The sequence below is a fragment of the Pezoporus wallicus genome, unplaced genomic scaffold (genome assembly GCF_028554395.1).
Source record: "Pezoporus wallicus isolate ANWC-B61680 ecotype Strahan unplaced genomic scaffold, APGP_CSIRO_Pwel_v1 contig_2871, whole genome shotgun sequence".
Taxonomy (NCBI): Eukaryota; Metazoa; Chordata; class Aves; order Psittaciformes; family Psittacidae; genus Pezoporus; species Pezoporus wallicus.
In genome coordinates, this window is record NW_026640775.1 from 1,177,041 (window position 1) to 1,196,973 (window position 19,933).

The 19,933-nt window shown below is 42.4% G+C and overlaps 1 protein-coding gene across 28 annotated transcripts in view; it reads left to right on the forward strand.

The window, feature by feature from the left end:
* The window catches only part of RBFOX2 (RNA binding fox-1 homolog 2), a 166,499-nt gene that overhangs the window by 137,910 nt on the left and 8,656 nt on the right, over nucleotides 1–19,933 (forward strand). For 13 of the 28 annotated variants that reach the window (XR_008973654.1, XM_057420626.1, XM_057420631.1 and 10 more), the window contains 6 exons: nucleotides 6,780–6,872; nucleotides 9,630–9,690; nucleotides 11,983–12,036; nucleotides 12,201–12,293; nucleotides 13,393–13,525; nucleotides 18,870–18,909. Coding sequence is in view for 19 of the 28 variants with exons in the window: in XM_057420626.1 (XP_057276609.1) it covers nucleotides 6,780–6,872; nucleotides 9,630–9,690; nucleotides 11,983–12,036; nucleotides 12,201–12,293; nucleotides 13,393–13,525; nucleotides 18,870–18,909 (474 nt within the window). In the remaining 9 variants the exon portion in view is untranslated. Of the gene's footprint in view, nucleotides 1–6,779; nucleotides 6,873–9,629; nucleotides 9,691–11,982; nucleotides 12,037–12,200; nucleotides 12,294–12,907; nucleotides 12,976–13,392; nucleotides 13,526–17,110; nucleotides 17,169–18,869; nucleotides 18,910–19,933 lie in introns of those variants that run through there. The other 15 variants (XR_008973655.1, XR_008973656.1, XR_008973657.1 and 12 more) reach the window with 8 other exon arrangements.

Genomic DNA, 19,933 nt, shown 5'->3' on the forward strand with positions numbered 1-19,933 from the left:
CCTTCCCTGGGTTCCTAAGGGTTGTAGAGTTTTGTGTATTATGTTTTGTAACTATGTAAAAGGTACAGTGGTAAATCCCAAACTGCCCTGGGTTCGCCCCCACCCAGTGTACAATGGGTTTGAGCAGCGCTTTGTCCCTGCCGAGATTTGGCAGGAGAACACTGCTGGGATCGCTCCAGTGCTGGTTGGTAGGAGGGACTGGAGGAAGTGTGTGGGTTGCATCCTTCCTTTTGAATCCACCTGAGATGAGCAGGCAGTGTTCTTCGACAGCCTGGGGGAACGATATCAAACTGGCTGTGTCCTTGGGGTTTCTGTGTGTTTAGGAAGTTTGGTGACCAAAGAGAGAGCAGCGTGTGTCCATCACAGCCTCCTCACGCCTCAGGTTCTTGCATTTGGCTTAGGAAATGTTATCTGTTGACTTTTGTATTGCATTAGAGTAGGAGACAGTTAAAAAATTAGTTTTGCTGATTCTCCTCTCAAAGCAGTGCAGATCCTTGTTTCCTAACTTCATTTCTGCCTGGATTCAATGTGTTTTAGTAGGATTATGTGGTCCCTGGTAGACATCACACTGATACCCATTTGCTACATATAACAAACAAGATATAAACTTTAAACATCCCTTCAGTTTCATTTTGGTTTGTTCTTGTTTAATAGAATGACATCAGTCTTCCCTTGATGTGTTCAGGTTTTTTGCTTGCTTCCAGGAAACTAGCTGTTTGCTTCTTTTATCCTGTTTACCGTTACATTTCTAGTTCTGACCCATATAAATGCCTTTAAATAGCATTCTGCTCATGTTTGCAGCTTACCATGCACTTCACTGGACCGTGAATAAAACACCTCCAGAAGAAGTATAGAGAGAGGATTTCTGCTCCTTTTGTTAGTGGAGGTGCATCCTCTAGATGCATATTTTGGCCCTGTTGTGCTGAACCGAACAAGTGGACATATTTTCAGAATTAATGCAGTCTGCCTGCATATCAAGTACCCTGTGGCATTCATAAAGCTGCAGGGGAAGAGAATCCAAGCTCTTTGCTCATCAGCTGTGTACCATGTGGTATGCCAAGATGTGCCCTCAATGACATTCAGAGACCAAGAGTGCGTAAGCACACAGCAAAATCTTGGCAGAATAGGGAGCAATAGGAGTTCATGTCAGTGCAGACTGCAAGCTCGTCGTTTCAGGATAGTGTAAGTTTATGCACTGCCTTCCACTTGGGAGTCCCAGATATCCCAAGTTTTTTGCAAATGACTGACGTGATAGAATCATAGAAGCACTTCAGATCTAATTAAGAAATGGGTCGCATAATAGTTTACATTGTGTCTTCACCAAGAAATTGCATCTATGGCTGAGTTGAGTTCTCTAAGTAAAGAGGTACTAACTAAAATCTTGTGCACAAAGCAATGTGGAAACACTTAGGGTTTGGGTTTTTTTTTACATTTGCAGTTAACTGTAGGTTGAGAGTATGAATTTAGGGTTTGATAACTGTGCTGAAAAGACTGTATGCTTGCGTGTCTGTTTATTTCTTCTTCGAATGGATTAGGTGCTTTGAGTTGAGCCACAAGTTTCCACTGAGTGAAAAAGATACCACCCCTTGTTACACAAAAAGAATTAGAGGTCTTGTTTTAATTTTAATTCTATTTTTATAATTTTTGTGCAGATGTCCTGAGTTGAACCAGAAATACAAATAGCGTTATTAACGCAAAGAGGCTTAAGAAATTAAGTGCCAGTGACCAGTGTTGCTTTCTCAGGTCACCAAATCCCTTTATAATGCCAGTAGCGTGAAAGAGACCTGACCTGTGTCCCTTTATCCTAGCTCAGTGAAGTACAGTTTTATGCCTTCAACTCTGTGATACTAAACTAACAAGTTAAATTAGTCCATACACTGAACTGTTTTATTTAAACTTGAATAATCAAGGCTGAAGTTGATGGCTTGATAGTATAAACTGATTTACTGCTCCCGTGGGAGTGCCTTCCCAGTAGTGCTTGTTTACTGTGCAGGGAGTTGAATTGAGGGCGCTAAATTAGCCAAAAACTGGCGCAGCAGTAAGAGAGAGAGAAAGGAGCTTGTCTTCTGCCAGCTTAGCTAGTTGAACTCGCAGACCATGCAGTAAGATCCACGTTTGATGGAAGGAAGAAGAGGAGCGCACAGCTGGGAACAATACAGGGCTGTGAAGCCCGTGACCTGGGTGGAAGCCCCTGGCCCAAGGTGGCTGGAGCTCCTCTGAAGCCCCAAGCTCCCTCTGCGCAGCTACTGGCCAGACTCCTGCTGCTCACTCCTGGCCTCTGCCCCCTTCTCGGTTTTGCAGGAGGGCTTGGCAGTGCAGCAACACAACAAGCAGAACCAGGGAAATGATCCAGCTTAAAAAAAAAAAAGGATCCAGCCCTGCAGGGTTTTATTTTGAAGGTACATTTTTGGGGGTTTTAGCCTGATTAATCCTTGCATCTGGTTCACCAGATTGCACAGGTACTCAGATGGGTGCTTTATGTGTATGCACCTGAATGCAGTCAAAGTGTGGCACAGAGGCAAGGGAGGAGGTGGAAGAGCTGCTGAATGGTGGCAGCTTGGTGTGCACAGATTCCCTCACCAATTTGAAGTGTTCATTTGTGTGTAACTTCAGTAATGTGCTTCTGAATTTCATGCTGTGTTTCTGTCGGTGTATTCAGTCCTGCTCATCTCAGGTGGATTATAGCTGACACCCTCCTACTCTTTCCATATGCCTTGGAAACGGATAGCCTAAACTGCTGTCTCCTTGGCCATTTTTTCAGGCTCCTAAAAGTGTTTTTTCTCTCCTTATTTCCATTATAAACAAACAAACAAAAAAAAAAGAAAACCCACCCCAAAAAAAAAAAAAAAACAGAAAAGAAAGAACTTGGTTAAAACCAATCACAGCAGCAGATAATGGCAAGGCCGGTTGCTGGCTGCGTGCTCCAGTGGTACAAGGCAAAGACGCTGCTGCTGAGGTGACTGGTCAAAACTGTGACAAAAGAAGGGTTAACAATGCATGGATTTCAAGGGGCTCTATTTAGTTTCCTTTGGTTTTATTTTCTTTTTTTTTATTTTATTTTACTTTATTTTCTTTTTTTTTTTTTTTTTTCTGTTTAATTTCTGTGTTCTGGCCACACCCAGGAGAACCGTCTGCTTTTGATTTCTCCCTTTACGGTTACATGGTAAATTTTCTTTCTCATTCTTCAGAGATGGAAACATTCAAATACTATATATATATATATACACATTTATTATTTTATTTTCACTGCTCATCATGTTGCTTGTTATTTATTGCAGAATCTGAGGCCAGACTAAAAGGGTGGCAGTTACTCGGTCTCTTCAGGCCCTTTGAATAAACCTTTGGGTAAAAAGGGGTTAGTCTGGCATTGCAAACTACTCACCAGTCCTAAAAATGTTTGCTGGGGTTATTTAGTGTTTTATGGGTACACTGAGGTTTAAACTTATTTTCTGCTTGGCAGAAGTTCCTGGCAATTGCTGGTGGAGAGGAATTGTTGAAAATTTCAGCCTTGTTACTGTAACAGCATTATTAAACCAACCTAGTTGTATAATCTAAATTTTAGAAACCTTAAGTGTTTTGTTTTTTTTACCCAGGACTGTATCTTCCCTTCCTCTGGCTCCATACCTACTAATTATGGAGCAAACCAGTACCTGCTCTAAAGCTAAGCAAGTAAATACTGGACATCGGCCACCTCTTTTTTGTTTTCTTTCTTTTTTTCAAGGGCAAGACAACCTTGGGAGGAGAAACAGAGAATTGTTTGTTGCATATGTATTTAGGTACAAATTGATCCCTATTCTTTACAGGTCATCTGTGAGAAGGAGTTAAAACTATATGTATGTGCTATTTGTCTCTCCCACATCAAACATATGTGTATATATATAATTGCTAGGTTTTAAACTTAGAAATAACAAAAATGTCAAGCATGGCTCACCTTTTATCCTGATGAAAAATTTTGAATGTTTAAGAGATGCATTAAGATGACAAACCAAGGGGGCACAAATACTGACTGCCATAGTCAACCATGTAAAGCATTAATTCAGCATTGACATTAAATGGTTCTCAACAAAGAGAGTTGCACAAGCTAAGGACTGATCTGTCAATAAAACTAAAATTGTGGGTAATCAGTTATGTTGTTCCGAATAGGATTACTTCTGTTTTAATTCACATTGTTTATTTTCACATGTGGATTTATCCTACCTTCAGTTAATTTATTAAAAACATTGAAAACTCCTGTTCCATTTAAAGATATCTATTGATAATGTGGTTTTAAAATCCCGTACAGACTTCGCTAATTGCAAACAAATAGGAATTCAAATAGTCTTGCTTTGGTTCTGGCCTGCACAGATTGATGTCTAAAAAATTACCTTCCCTGTGCTCTCTAGCTTTCAGTTCACATCATCACAGAAGACATAAATTTCATTCGGTCTCCACAGGCTTGCCTAGAACAAACAGAAATTTTAATGTAAAAAGAGGGAAATAGAGATTCCTGTTGCAGTCTTCACCTCCCCTCCTCCCATAGCCTTTTAAAGATGCTTTTTCCCCATTATATAGAACCAGAGGGAAAGGTGTTGCTCTATTTCTCAGTCTTGCCTTTCTCTGTAGGGGTTCTTTGAAGCAGACATGATACCTTATCCCTACATAATCAGCTTTGCTATTACACCCCCAGTACCTTCCCTGGTTCCCTGCAGCATATTTGAGAGTTACATGACGTTAGGCTGTTTTATTAGCCCCTATCTTTTGTAGCTCCAATTTTAATCATTTAAACAGGGAAAAAAAAAAAAAAAGCTGTTCTGAAAAAGGCATCAGTTTTTTATTTATATAGCTTTTTATTTATGGCTGGAGAAATGAAATTACCTGAAGCTCTAAATTATTGGGCTGGAGCCCAAAAGAGCACTCTTGTTGATCTCAACACTGCAGTACTTGGCTAAGTTTTTTTTATTATTGCTGTTCAGGGGAGGGGAAGAAAGACTCTTGCATTTTACAAATGTGTAACAGTTTTGTGCTGGAAACCTAGCTGTGGATGATAGAGGCCAGCATGTGGAAGTGGCTCTTGGGCTTTGTAAGATCAGTATTGTAAAGACCTTTAAAAAGCACTTGAAGAATGATGGCCTGCATGTGTCTTGTTGCCAGCAGTGCTCAGAAATCAAGATGTGGGGGGTCTAGTCCCTACATGTCGACCCCAAGATGCATGGAGTGGGCTGTGAGGCTGGCATGCCATTGCCCTGACAAGGCATAGCTGTAGATCACTTACATCACCTCCCTCTCCAGTTAGTATCAGGAGTTTCCATTGCATCACATGCAAGCTTTGTTCTTCCTGCTCCCGAGGGCCTTGGAGCCAGCAGAGATTACTCTCCATACATGAAACCCCTCTTTGCTTTTTACCAAGCCACAGGAGTCAGTTACTCCTGTGCTTAAGATACCTTAAAAGCAGAATGCAACAAAGATTTTGTTTGGCCCTGCTGTCTCTAATGGCAAGAAGAATATCTCGTCACAGTTGCCTGTAGTAACACACCATTTTTTACTTGTTAAAATCGTAATTGGCTCAGTCATGTTGCCTCTGTTTTAATGTCAGTGCACCGATCTCCGTGGAAAGAAGCATGATCTCTTACTCTGCCCTGTTACACGACTGCATGAGTTGGCAGCAGCCTGAGCATGTAGGACAGGCATGTTGCATGTGCCTTCATGGGTATGGTAAACCTAAATTCATCTAACTAAAGGGACATTTTAGTGGTCATTGAGCCTTTGTGCTTGCTGCAGACAGGGCACATCAACATCAATTCGTCTCCAATTTCATGTTCTAACTAGGAGATTTGCTGCTGTCCACGGCACAGAGGTTGCCATCTCAGAACAAAGCTTAAGTAAGATGGGTAGCAGGGTGGGAGGGAGGTAGCAGTGGTCAGCAGTGTCAGGCAAAACCTTTCTTTACTGATTAATCAGTACTTAGGTGTTTCGATTTGCACTCAAGTCCAACACATTATACATAGATAGGAAAAATTTGAAACTCTAAATCTTCACATTAAGTAATGTTTATTTGGTGGTGCCACCTAGAAGCCCTGCTTACTTCCAGGGCCCCATAAGTTATTAGGCAAGTAGGAGTAGACAGGAGCTGGGCCCCGAAGAGCTTACAAGGGATGCTTTACAAACAGCCCTTCCTCTCAGCAGTTTTCTAAGGTAGGTAATTGTTATTGTCTCCATTTTACAGGTGGGAAAAGCAAGGTTCAGTGTTTGATTTACCCAAAGCTTCGCAGAATTCCTGGTGCCAGGCGTGAACTCAGATCGCTGCTCGCTCTCGTAGCAGTTTCTCAAGAGAACGAAGTGCTGCTCAGTGTTGATGTCCTGTACTGTGTCTGGGGTGGGCGGCGGGTCCTCCAAAGCATGTGTGTTAATGAGCAGAGGGGAGAGAAGCCCAGCTTGGGCTAGACCAGCTTGCCTGTGTCAGAGCACGGTTTAGTGTTTTTAAACAACCAAAACGAACCAAAATATTGTCTCGAGTAACTTTGTACTTCTTTTTTGGTCTGGCCTCAATTGCTTTTATGTTTTCTTTCTTTATTTTTTTTTAATTATTATTCTTATTATGATTACAGTTCCTTTATTTTATCGAATTTAATTTCTTTCATTTATGAAACATGCATGAACCAACAATGTGACTCTAGGAGGTTATTGCTGAGTTGTGCTGATGTTGATTTCATACTGTGATATTTTTTCTCTATTTACCTAGAGATCAGTATTTCAATATATAACGATGTGCATGTTTTCCCCCCTTCTCCCGCTGCATGCAGGGATTCGGGTTCGTAACTTTCGAGAATAGTGCTGATGCAGACAGGGCCAGGGAGAAATTACACGGCACCGTGGTAGAGGGCCGTAAAATCGAGGTGCATGTCTTCAGTAATTCAATTTCTTCTTTATATTTATTCTTTTGATTTCTTTTTGTGTCTTGCCTCACTTATTTCACATTTGGATCCCAGTCTTGTGTGTGCGTGTGTGTTTCTGTCTGTCCTTCACCTCCCTGCACTGAAATGTATAAAAGTTTACACCCCTTATGGAATATTTTTACTGTTATTTTGGGTATTTTTTTCTTTTCTTTCTTCTTTTATTCAGTTTTGTTGTGTTTTTTTTTTCCTACCCACTCCAAATTTTTGCCCTTCTGCTGTCTTGATTTTTCCTTTGCTTCAGTTTGCGAGGCTCCGATTTCCTGTTACCAGGCCTGAACAAAACTAACTGAAAGAGTACTGTCTGACTTCTAACTCTGTGTCCAAAAAAGAAAGCAGGGGGCCAGCCAGTATCCTCTCTTTCCTCCGAGGCCAGTTCTCCTCCACATAAGTGTGAGATGATGCCCATGGTGGGAGGGAAGGGGAGACACAGGGCAGAAGCCCTGAGTGGGTCATGCTATGCACATACTGCTGTTTTATTGACCTGCCTGCTGTCAGGAGTTGGCTCGGTGAAGGCTAATCCTTAAAGTTTATAGCTCTCACTGCAGGGGAGTGAAGGGTTAATGTTGGCTGGCCAACATGGCCATGTATTGGGCATGCCTGATGTTGACCTCTTTGGTGTTCCACTGTGTTGAAGGCTAACTGGCGTCTTCCCTTTCTCCCTCTTTCTTTAAAAAAAAAAAAAAAGAAAAATATACAAATATTTAAAAAAAAAGCCACCGTTTTTGAGTAAGATGTCTGCATATTTTGCCTTTTTTTTGTTTTGTTTTTTTTATTTCCCTTTTCGATGGTTTAGCGTTTAGGGCCCTTCACTTGACTCACTCTTTCCATGGTAACTATACACAATGCTGGCGATGGTACGAGTTGGCGGTAAGTGAAACAAAAGCGCTAGAGAAGAAGCTTTTTCTTTTTTTTTTTACTTTTTTACTTTTTTCTTAAAATTATAAAAAAAAAAAAACAAAATTAAATAAGAAAGAAAAAAATCCATCTGCCATCTCACATTAACACTACGAAATGTGATTTGACTTGTTGTCCCCACCCGCCTCCTTCCCCTTTCTCCCCCTTTTATTTTCAATGCTGTTGAGTAATGCCGCCTGGACTTTGGATGTACATATTGTTTTGTAGCAGTCTGAGCTGTTTGATTACTGACTTCATGGTGATTTCCCCTTGCACATCTTACTCAGAGTTACTGAACTCCAGTTTGGCTGGTTTTTATTAATGCACCCATTTCCTCTTCTCTCCCCTGCCCCTTTTCCTGCTGCTCTCTTTCTGAGACCTGTTTGTAGCTGTTACTGTTTGTTTTCTCTCTTTTTCTTTCTCTCCTCCCCCCCCCCCCCCCGTTTATTTCTTTACTCGGTTAAATGCAGCTGTTGGTCTCTTTGCTGACTGGTGGTTTCTGATCGGTTCTGGCAATTTTTCCTTTAAGTGCTTGTGTTGCACTTTGCTATAGCAGCTGATTTCAGGCACTCGCTCCATCTTAACGATTGTCTGTGAGACCCTATCTCCTCCCTCCTTCCCTCCCCACCCTCTGAATCAGTTGTGGTTTGTTTTTTTTTCTTTCTTTTATCTGTGTGTGTTTAACTGCATGCTCTCAGTCTCATCATTGTTGTTTCCCATTCTTTCTTTTTAAGTGTGTAATGTTTCTATTGTTTTGGGGCTGAAATGAGAGTAAAATGTAGCTCCAGACTCCCCACCCTGCATACGCTCACCATCCATAAGTCTCAAGGGCCCGAGGCAGCTTTTGTTTTTGTAGCCCTTCTTTTTATTCCTTCTTCACGCTGGCCTCAATTCCCATTTGGCATGGGTTTTGATAAGTTACGGATGTTGTAGAAGGACTTCACCCTCCTTGCAAGAACTTTGAGGCTGTCTGACACGGGGCTGCAGTAACTTGGCTTCCAAACTGGTCCATCTTTTTTTTATCAGCGCCATCTCTGTGGTAACACCTCACTTGCTTGAGCAATCAAACTGCTTGGAACTATGCAGAGCTCTGTAAAGAGGGTGGAGGGTACAATAAAACCCAAAAAGACCCAGGTTTGGTGCTATGTATTTCTTCTTTTGTTCCATGAGATTTGTGACAAGGAAAAAATAACCTGGGAAAAGACTGGAAAATGAGGAGGAGGAAATCAATGAACACGGGCCATTCAAACAGTTGCTAGCATTCCAGAAATCTCCTCAAGCCTTGGGAGGTCAAATCTAAAGCTGATGGACTCCAGGTTACCTTTTCTATCTGAAAAGTATATGGGCCAGCAACCTGCTGGGACCCAATCCAAATGGTGAGCTTGAGAAACAATTTGGTTAGTGCATCGCCTGGTTCAGTTCCCCTGCACTGGGCTGCAGAGATTATTGTTGCCTCTTGAACAGAACTTGGACAAAACCTCCAAAGTTTTACCCTTTCAATCAATGAGCTGAAAAAACCATGTGCCAAGGGGTGGCAGGGTGATGGAGAATCTGCACTTTACTCTCACTGGCCTTGTGTTTAATGCATAATTTTAAAGTGCCATGTTTAGCTGTAACTTTTATCATTAAATGGCAACTGTTAAAAGTAATTGAAAGATTGCATTTTTCTAAAATTAGTTGTTTAAATTTTTTTTTGCTCGGAGAAATTTAGTGTTTGTGTGTGGTATCTGGAGAGTTTTCCATCATTTTCCCTAATGCCCTATACTTCCTTCCCTCTCCCCCCCTCCCCTTTCTTACTTTTAGGTTAACAATGCCACTGCACGAGTGATGACCAATAAGAAGATGGTCACACCATATGCAAATGGTAAGAGAAACTGTTTGTACTAATGATGAGCTGAAAGGTTGGAAAAAAGACAAAGGGAAAAGTCATGACCTCTCCTCAGGACCAAAAGAACCCAAACCCAAAAGAAACCAACAAAACCCCACAAATCCTAATTTCTAGCATTATTCTTCAGTGTAACCCTTAAGCATTTATGGAGAAGTACCATTTTATAGGTGGAGAAGTGGGGACACAGAGCAGTAGTGACTCACTCAACGTGACCAAGCTCGGTGAAGAAGCCAAAGACCAACGGGTTGTCTGCCACTGCTGCAGGCTGATGCTGGACAGTGGGATGTGCAGTACTCCTGAGTCTCCTTGCCATCACGTTGATACCTAAATATGAATGCAGAAGCATAACTAAGATACGTAATTAGATGTATCTCAGTTTAGGTTCTAGCTGTAAAAGTACAGCTGCCCCCAAGCAACCGGGAAAACAGAGGCATTGCCCTGCTTTGTTCGCTCCCTTTTGTCACACACTCTGCCTGTGTTCAGCCATTTTCCAGTGAGCCTGAATAGAGAAAGACCAAGTTGCTTGGGTAGTGAAGAGTCCTGTTTCATCAGGATATCTTAATGGTTCTGTCTGTGCAGTAATTTTATTGCATGGGCATATATAGCATAAAAAGTCATTCTCCCAACAGAACATGGATGTTGCCTTGATAAAGATTTTGAATCTAAGTCTTTGTCCTGAAACAGCCAGAAGAGTTCTTCATGTTCTGAAAATGTTCCCAAATGGCTTCAACAAGGCAGGAAGCTGCATATAGGTAGTTGCTAGTGGAGGAGTCGGTTATGATTACAACGTAAGACTCTGAAGTCGGAGGATATTAGTTTTATCTGTGGCTCTGCTACTGACTTGTTGTGTGGCTCTTAGCAGATAAATCTTATTTTGGTTACAGAAATGGGGGAACAGGACCAGGCAGAAAGTCTGGGATTCTGAGTCTCAGTGTCTGAAAGGAACCAGGAGATTTTGAAGCAAAATGCTAGTCAGCCATTTTATGTTGCCCTGAAAATATGTATGACTGGTAAAATAACTTGGTTTACTTGTGAAACCCTGATAATGGGCAGGCATATTTTGCTTTTGCAACCTGCAGTTTAAAGCCAGCTTTAAAGTTATTAGTATTCAGTATTAGACAAGGCTTAAGGCATACTGACTAGTGGTTGTACGACTGTTAGTAAACATGAGGGTAGATCCCAGTTTTTTCATTGTCACTGCTCATTTTAGTATTTTGCCATCGAGCCAGGAGATCGAGGGGTGGTGTTGATGGGCTTTAGTTTGCAATGTTGTTCATATGGTTTGTAGGCTGGTTAGAGGTGTTTAAGTGCAGTTAGGTGCATCAGGACTCAGAGACAGAGGAAGGGTATGGATTTATTTAAATAAAAATACCTGTATGATTGGTAGCTAAACAGCTGAAGTCTTTCCTGAAAGGAATGCTTTATGGAAGCAAATCATGTTGTTGGCTTTAGATCCCTTCTCTCCCCTAGTAGAAAGGTGATAGCAGCGGGACATATAGCTTTCCACAGCTGACTGGAAATGTATTCCTCCTTATGCCCCAGTGATGACTTCTTTAAGAACTATTACTTGTAGGTTTTATGTTGATGACTTGCAGTTCTTGCCAATTACCCAGATGATACTAAAATCAATTCTCTGGGAAGGCTTTCACCTGAAAAAGCAACTTAAAGAAGACAGGAAATGCTAAAATAAGAGACAGGAGAAAATGTGAGATGAAGAGACTGAATTGCTTTTCTGCACTGTAGTCACGTAATTCAGTTAATGAGGAAATTCAGACAGTGTTGGGTTTTAGCAGGTCCCTAGCAAATTAAGACAGAAAGGTGTTTTGAGAGTTTCAGGCTGTAACTTGACTTGCCCAGGAAGACAGTCTGGCCTGGTGGCTTTAGAGAGGTTTTGGACTCACAGTGTGCCTGGTGGAAGCAGAGAGGAGCTGGCAGCAAGGTTCATGCAGGGAACGCAGGGTCGCATAGTGCTCGTGGCGAATATGCATATAAGGTAGTTGGCATTCCCTCAGCGGAGCCTCTGCTGTGCTGCGGATCAGCTGATGTTTTGCTGTTCCCTCCGATACAGCGACCTGTACCTAGAACTTGACATTAGAAAAAGGCAGTTGGCCTCCATCTACACCAAGGGGGATTGAGGCGAAGCAGAAATTGGAAAGAGCTGTGCATGTGAAGCTGGGGCGCATGCAAGAGACCGTTCCCCCTACCCACGCTGCCCGCTCCTTCTCTTGGTGTAGATTTTGGCATTCACTGCAGTCTTTGTTGTTTCAGGTTGGAAGTTGAGTCCTGTGGTTGGAGCGGTGTACGGCCCTGAGTTATATGCAGGTAGAGCTTAAGTAGATGCTTCCACTTCTGCCATTTGACTGCAGTGGTGTTTGTTTATGTTCTCAAGCTGCTGTTTCTTTATAACCTTTTTTACGTTTTGTTGTTGTTTCTTTTTTTTTTTTCTTTTTGTTTGTTTTTTTTTCTTCTTTTTAAAATCAAATCAGCGTCCAGCTTTCAAGCAGATGTCTCGCTGGGCAATGACGCCGCAGTGCCCCTGTCAGGAAGGGGGGGTATTAACACTTACATTCCTTTAATCAGTAAGTAGCCCCCATTGGCCCCTGTATTGTTACTGTGCTTGAGTTAACAATGACCTGTTACCCTTCTTTTCTCCAGTCTGTATAATATATACTTGAAAGGATGGGTCACCCTGGGAATGGGTTTACCATGAGCCAGAGTATACTTTGCTGTAACTTGTTCATCTGCAGTGTGTTTCTTTACTGGCGAGTCGGTCTCTCTGAGTGATGAGGAGGCTGCAGAACAAGGGGAAGGGATGTGTGAGGAATCAGCCATTCCCTTGCTCTCCTCCCCCTTTTTGAATTCAAAGAAACCAAACGGACAAAATCCCTAAAGTACATATTATACAAGCTGCTAAATCGCGAGTCTGCAGGGCCCCTGGTGGCATGCACCTGGACGCACGTTGGGTTGGGTTTGCGTCCTGGGACTCCTTCCCTCTTGGTATCTGTTTATTACGTGTTTGCAGATGCCTCTGAGGTTTTACATCATTTCGTCACAAGCCAGTTTATTCCAGTGTAAAGCGTAATAAAACAGAGCCAGCTACTGGTCATGCTTGTTAGATGAAGGTGAGCTCTCAGTAAACTGGCACTTTTTGGGAAATTTCTGCTGCTGTTATATGGGCTATCTTGTCTTTCAGGCTTTAAAATGAACATACAGAGGATTGGGTGGCAAAGAGTGGGAGGGGAAAGGAGGGAAGAGACTGATGTAAGTTGGTTGACTTTAAGGGCCTCTTGACAAATTACTTTAAAACAGCCTCTGCAGTTTTGGAAGAGCCGCCTGCTATATTGATAGTAACTCTCTGCGCTTCTCAGACTCTAACCGAGACTGCATGGCGGTGTCAAAAGGTGGGGGGATTCATACCCTGTTTGTGGTGGGCGAGGCATGCCAAAGCATTAACCTCTTGCATGCCAAACCTCTCTGCAACCCCTCTTTCCCCAAAGGCCATGGTGTAGCAGGAAGTATGTATCGGATGCTTGCTGGGTTATAAGCATGCCCCTCTGCAGGACTGATGCAAAATGTCCCACTGCTGTGGAGCTATTGTGTCACTCTGTTTGAAGCAGACGATTGTCTTCTGGGAGGGAGCTCGGATCCTTTTCACCTCCACCTTGTCTGTCTTTCCAGTTCCAGGCTTCCCCTATCCAACTGCAGCCACCACAGCAGCCGCATTTCGGGGAGCCCACCTGAGGGGCCGAGGAAGGACAGTGTATGGGGCAGTCCGGGCGGTACCTCCCACAGCCATCCCTGCCTACCCAGGGTAAGCACTTAGTCACAAGAGCAGAGTGCTCTGCACAACCGTGTCAAATAGCTAATCGGTTTAACCATAAAATAACTAAAATTGTCTGGATGGTGAGAGTCAGGATATTGCTAGTGCCAGAGCATTCTGCACATGATGGCATCCACTGGGGTCAAATCTAAATTTATCTCTGTTAAGTTTGTGACTGAAACAATTTTCAGTACTTGTAACAGCTTAAAGTGCTGATGGATTCCTTCTCATAATTCCTCAATTTTTCTGTGTGGTGTTTGTCATCCATTGACCCAGTAGTTATAGTGCTGCTGAGAAGGACACAAAGAGAGAAGGTCTAAAATTTCTGAAAAGGTTCTGCTCTTTGCATTCCATTTGCATTTTCATATCCAGGAATGAGGAATATTATCCATTACCATCATGCCTCACCATCTGGCAGTAGGACACAGAAGAGCCAGTTACCCACAATGGATTTGCTTTCTTTGTTGGAGACGGTTTAAAAAGGTTTAAAACAAAGATTAATCAAGTCCATTAATTTAAATCTGGGAATTTTGGGGATACAGGGAGAACAAAAGTGCAGTGTTCTTCCGACTATTATTTGAAGCAATGGTGGATGCGTGGCCTTAGATTCTTTGCCCTCTGACTTTTCAGTAGTAATGCAGTGGAATAGATGCTGTTACAAAAGAGTATTCTGCTGTTTAAAAGTACAGGGAACTAGGTTTGTGTATGAGTTTTGGGTTGGGTTTCTGTTTAAGTGTGATGTAACAAATAAATCAGCAAATCCCTTTCAAACTCTCTTATTTTGTTTCTGATTTTGAGGATGCTTTATTCATATTGCCTCTCTCTGGGATTTTACTTGCCATATTTTCCAGGCAACTTTCTCAGAAAGAATAGAAGTAGGAATGAATCCTCCAACACAAAGAAATGGACTGGCCCTTTTTTCCTTTAAACTAGCCCCAAAAGGGAAGAAAATAAATTGCAAACCCCTTATTAAAAAAGGAGTTGGAATACATACACATCAGTGCAAGGAGCTGGCCTCATATATGCTGGATAAGCTTGCAGAACCTTCTCTAGCAGATTAAGTGGTGAGAGCTACTCTTGGCCCTTCTTTTTCAGAGTCCAGTCTCATATTTAAAGTAGAGCTCAAGGAGGCAAGCTGCAGTGGTCATGTATCTGTCTAGCTTTGCTCTCCAGCAACTCTGGCAATGTTTAATTCACCAGAAGACTTTAAATAAAAGCTCTTGTCTGCACCCACTGGCTTTCCGAACAGTGTTTCTTCTGGGTTTTCAGATCCACCTCTCTTTGCCACCGCTCCTAGGTCATGCTCTGTATCCTCTAACCACAGCCTCTGACCTGCAGCTTGTCTGTTGCTATAAACGTGACCCAGTCCGTTGTTATTAGGAAGTGCTCCACAGTGAAACAGAGATGCAAAGCTGAGCTGAGTGCTGCCGTCTGGCAGAATACGAAATAGTTGTACTGGGGAGGGAGGATGTGCTCTTCATCCCTCGGAGTAATGGCTGGAGCATTCCTAGCAAGAGACTGTCACGAGTGGCACACTGGGAGGGACTCTGGGCTGTCCAGCCTGAGTCCTGTATAAAAGGTTTATTTCTGTTTGGAATATGGGCCAGACTCCAGTGATTATCCCTTCCAAATACTGTCTCATGACTGCATTTACTTACGTTATGTTGAGTTTGTCTGACCCTGCTGACTGATACCACATCTTGGTGTGCAGCGTGTTACCTAGTAAACATTTACAGGGCAGCAGTAAACAAGGCAGGTGTGCAAACGGCCCAGGACTCTCCCTAGTTCCAAGCATTGGGATGTAATTAACTAATTCTCATGCTTGTTGTCATCATAGTCTGAATCTCTGCCAGATATTTTGTTGAAGGAATTCAATTCCTTGTGGAATTACACAAAATGTGCCCTGCAGTTTCATGTTGCAGTAACCTGTAGGACAGCTGCTGCTCCATGTGGGTTCTGCTGACCTCCATGGAGTTAGGGGCAGGCACACATTCCTGACACTTTACCCTGCATCAGTTGCTTTCTTCCTAGCCAGTGGAAAGACAACACCCTAAGATCAGTCAGCAACACATGAGTTAAGATGTAGTGAGTCATTTGGAAAACGACAGTAAGGTAAGCTGCAGGTTAACTCAAACCTGGTAGGAGGAACTGGTTTTCACAAACCTTAGCGGTGTTTAAGTTACAAAACTTAAAGGTATCACTGCATTTGAGAGCTTAACAGAATTAAAAAAATACAGAATGTAGATTAATAAAAGCTCATTGAATTGCCATACTGGATCAGACCTGAGGGTCATTCAGGTTAGAGTAAGTTTTGACAGTGTCTAGTGCTAGATACCCCAGAGGAAGGTGCAAGAAATGATGTTGTTCTTAATAGTTTTAACATTTATTTCAAGAACTCGAAGTAAGGTTTAATAATGCGTATGTGGAATGTACATACTTACCTATGGACATGGCTGTTTATCCAGAGAAGGCTATTCATAACTTAAAAAGCAATTGTTCAGACTGTTGGAGACGATGTTAGGTAGTCACGTGGGTCTGACCTCAGAATACAAATGCAACCTTCAGTTTACTACAGAGGCAGCATTCAGTAGACGTAAGGAAACACTATAACCTCTGATATATACCGTGAGTAAAACCTTTACTGGAATATTGCCCTGATTTGTAGCAGCCATGCTTTCTAAACAAGGATGCTGACATATTACACTTGAGACCAAAAGCTGTAAGAATTCAGTCAGTCTGGAAAAAAAAAAGTTGAGTTGCCTACTGTAAAACTCTCAAAACTAAAGAACATTGATCATTTTTATTTCTCAAACTATAGGTTAGGTGTTGACTTGTTCATGGTCATTAAGTATCTATATGAGGAGTAGGCTTGCCATAGTAAAGAACATTTTAGTCTTGGAGTGTAAATATGTAGAGGATTCACTGACTTGAAGTTAAAAGTAGATAAAAATCAGATTAGCTATAAGGCAATAGGGAGCTTTGCGGGTTTGGAGTGGATTTTGGTTCCTTTTACAACACAGTCAATTGTTGTTACACCTAAGTGATATGGCTGCTTTACAAACAGCATATTTCTTTTTATCATGGATGTATTTTAGCTCAGCCAGTGGGCTTTCTGCAGATGCCACTAAGATTTGATAAGCTGTTGGGCTTCTTCATGCTTCTGGTCAGTCTACATAACCAGAATGGTCTCTGTGGTTCTCAAATTAAGGAATTCTCTCAGTTTTTGCTAGCATTAAGAATCACAGATACGGATATTCTGGCATATAAATAAACCTCACTAAATTTTAGCTGTGGCAGTCAAGTCCTAACTGAAGGAGAGATGGAGGATGCACATCTGCTTGGTGGTTTGAACCCAGGAAGTCTTACCTGTTACTAGTGTTCTGTGCAGTTTTCTCTGGAGAACTGATGCTAGCATCTCTTGTTGACAGTATTCTGAGTTACAGGAATAGTGGCCTGATCCAATGTGGTAATGCTTATATTCATCCAACTGATTGTGTTCAGAATAACTGTTAAAACTGCTAACCTGTTCATAAACCAACAGTCACTTCCTCTGTCATGCGTTTGCCTTTCCTGCAGGAGCAGGTGGAGTATCACTGCTAAAACACTCCTGGTCCTAGATAGAGAACCCAGCAATGTAAGTCACTGCCCCAGGAGCCAAATTCTTTGTTATGTGGTTGTAAAAACTTAGCTTCAACAAACATGATCTTATGGCCTGCTTCTCCCTGCTGAAGTGGCTCCCCTCTTCCTCTAACAAGGGTCTCTATCTTCACACCTGCTCCCAGCGCTCTTGGAGACCATAGTAACTTTGTCCATTGGGAATGGATTGTACTTTTCCTGGGGAAGACAGCAAAACTAAATTATTCAAGCAGTAGCTAACACTGCAACAGATTTTCTTTTAATTTTATTTTACTTTTTAGTAATAGCATGCAGAATTTTGGCAAGATCTGCTGGGCTTTTTTTGTGTGTGTGTGCCTTACAATAGGTGGGTGTCTGAGGGTGGCAGGCTCTTGGCAGCTTTTCACATTCCATCTGATGAGTCAGAAATGATAATCAAAAGGAAAGGTAGTTTTCCATACCTTCTTTTTCTTTAATGCTACTGGTAAGTCATGCACATCAGATCCATGAACATCACAGATGGTGGGGCTAATGCTTTCTAAAGCCTTGAGCAAGTTTGTGCGGAGCTATTCAGAGGACAAAGCAGGAGGAAATTCCTTAGTATGAAGCACACGCTGAAAAGCACATGGGTGGGGGGCATCCCCTCTCTTCCTTCCTCATCCTTCCCCGACCCCTGTCCCCAAAGCAAGCTGCATAGTCTTACGCTAGCGAATGCTCTGGTAAGAGTGGCTCTTTGGGAACCCCAGGCTCTGGTTTAACCGTCTTCCTGCTTGAAGTTCTGAGAGAAAGAAAACTATGGCTTAAAGCAGAAAAAGCACTGTCCCATGGAAACCCTTCCAGTTGCTCCTCTCTGCTATGGAATAGGTTGTTACTACCAGGGATTCCCACTGCACCTTTCAATTCTTGGACCTTGGACCAGTCACCTAACCTTTTTAGCTCATTATCTCTGCTTGTGAAAGCAATGCATTGTGGGTATTTTTGGTTTTTTCTTTTTAATTACATTTCTCTGTGTTTACTTTGATCAGAATTGATTGACTTGTTTTCCTGAGGTGTTGCATCAGTTCCTTAAGATGCTGAATAATAATACTTTGCATGCTTGTGTGATCAGCCAGATCTTATCGCATGTCTAATGTGCAGGGTAAAAGCAGGTGATGTATGGATGTCAGAAACAAAAGTCATGCAGCCCCGTGGAGCTCAAAATACATAATCATACCCAACTCTCTGAAGAGTGCTTCTGACGTAGGTGACTCCAGCCCCTGTGGGAGGCCTTCCGAGGGGCTCCTCGATTTCACAAGCCCATTTCATGAAGCCAGCGTTTCCATGTATTTAGGGGGTAATTAAAATCATTCCAGGAGAATAAGCAGAGTGGAGGTTTCTAAACCCTTGTTTCTCTTCTTCAGGACATCAGATCTTTTTCGGTCTATTTTTACCATACAAGATGGTGGTTCCCCTCCCTCTCTCCTTTGCATACTGTCTCCCCCCTCTGCCCGCCCCTTCCCCCTTTTGCATGCCATGGAAGATGACTTGGAGCCGTCTACGTGCGTGCGCACACACATTCTCTCGCTGATTTGCTCCTGCCAAAAGCCTAGGTTGTGGATTCATACATCACCTGCCTGTGTAAAACGCATGTGCATGCTGCCGTCCTCAATAACCGGAATGTGTTTTCTGTTCTTTTGTTTTTTGTTTTTTGTTTTTTTGTTTTTGTGTGGATTTTCTGCAGTGTGGTTTACCAGGACGGATTTTACGGTGCTGACCTCTATGTAAGTACACACACCGGAGCCTTCTTGTCCCCAACCCCTGACAAGCCAGCCTTTTTTTTTTTTTTGGTTTTTTTTTTTCTTTTCTTTTGGTTTGTTGGTTTGGTTTGGTTTGTCTTTTTTTTTTAAATATCATTTACTTTAATTTTCTTCTTCCTTGTGGATATATATATTTATATATTTAGGAATGCAAGCATGCTTCTCTGTCACTGCGCTTGCCCCTGGGTGCAAGACCTAAGCCTTTGGGTTTCCTGATCATTGCCAGGGTCAGTCTACTGGGTGTCCTGTCCCTCACATGCACACTGGTACTAATCAACCTGAGAGATGATTAGCGAATTCAAATTTCTCTCAACACTTCTTTTGTTGACATAATTTGGATATAAAAATATCAGGACTGGTTTAGCCTCAGACCTTCCCTTTCCTTCTCCCCCTTCTGCCCTCCCCTTTCTCTCCCCTCTTGGGACCCTTTCAGGTTTGATCTGTGCAGCCCACACTAAACTGAGCAAGCTGTATGTTTAAAAATGCTTGTGTGCCACTGGGGTGTAGAGATTATCCCTTTGGGGAAGACACAGGGACTGATTAAAAATGGAGACCAAGATGCTGGAGTGAAAACTGACATCTCATTTTGCTGGTGGAAATGGTACCTAAATAGGCTAGATTCTCTCGCCTCTTTGGGGAATTGTGAAGTACAAATAGTGGAGATGTTCAGTTAGAAGAATCAGCAGCCTCCTCCTGTCTGGGAATTAGCTCTGATACCATAGGAGAGTTTGTCCTGTCATTATCTTTGTCCAGCCAGTCTGTATTGGAAGTCTCCAGGGCATCTGTGTATGCATAGGTGGGTCATGGATGGGAGGGGTTCTGGCAGGCCACTGAGAAAAGCGGTTTCCTCTCCCATGGAGAGCAGTTGCAGAGCAGTTAAGGTAGGAATATGCCTTTCAAAGATGAAAGTGTTGAGGTCCACTACTGCCATTGCAGCTTGTGGACTGCCTAGTTCTAGCAGAGTTGCCTTTTGTGGTATCATATGTAA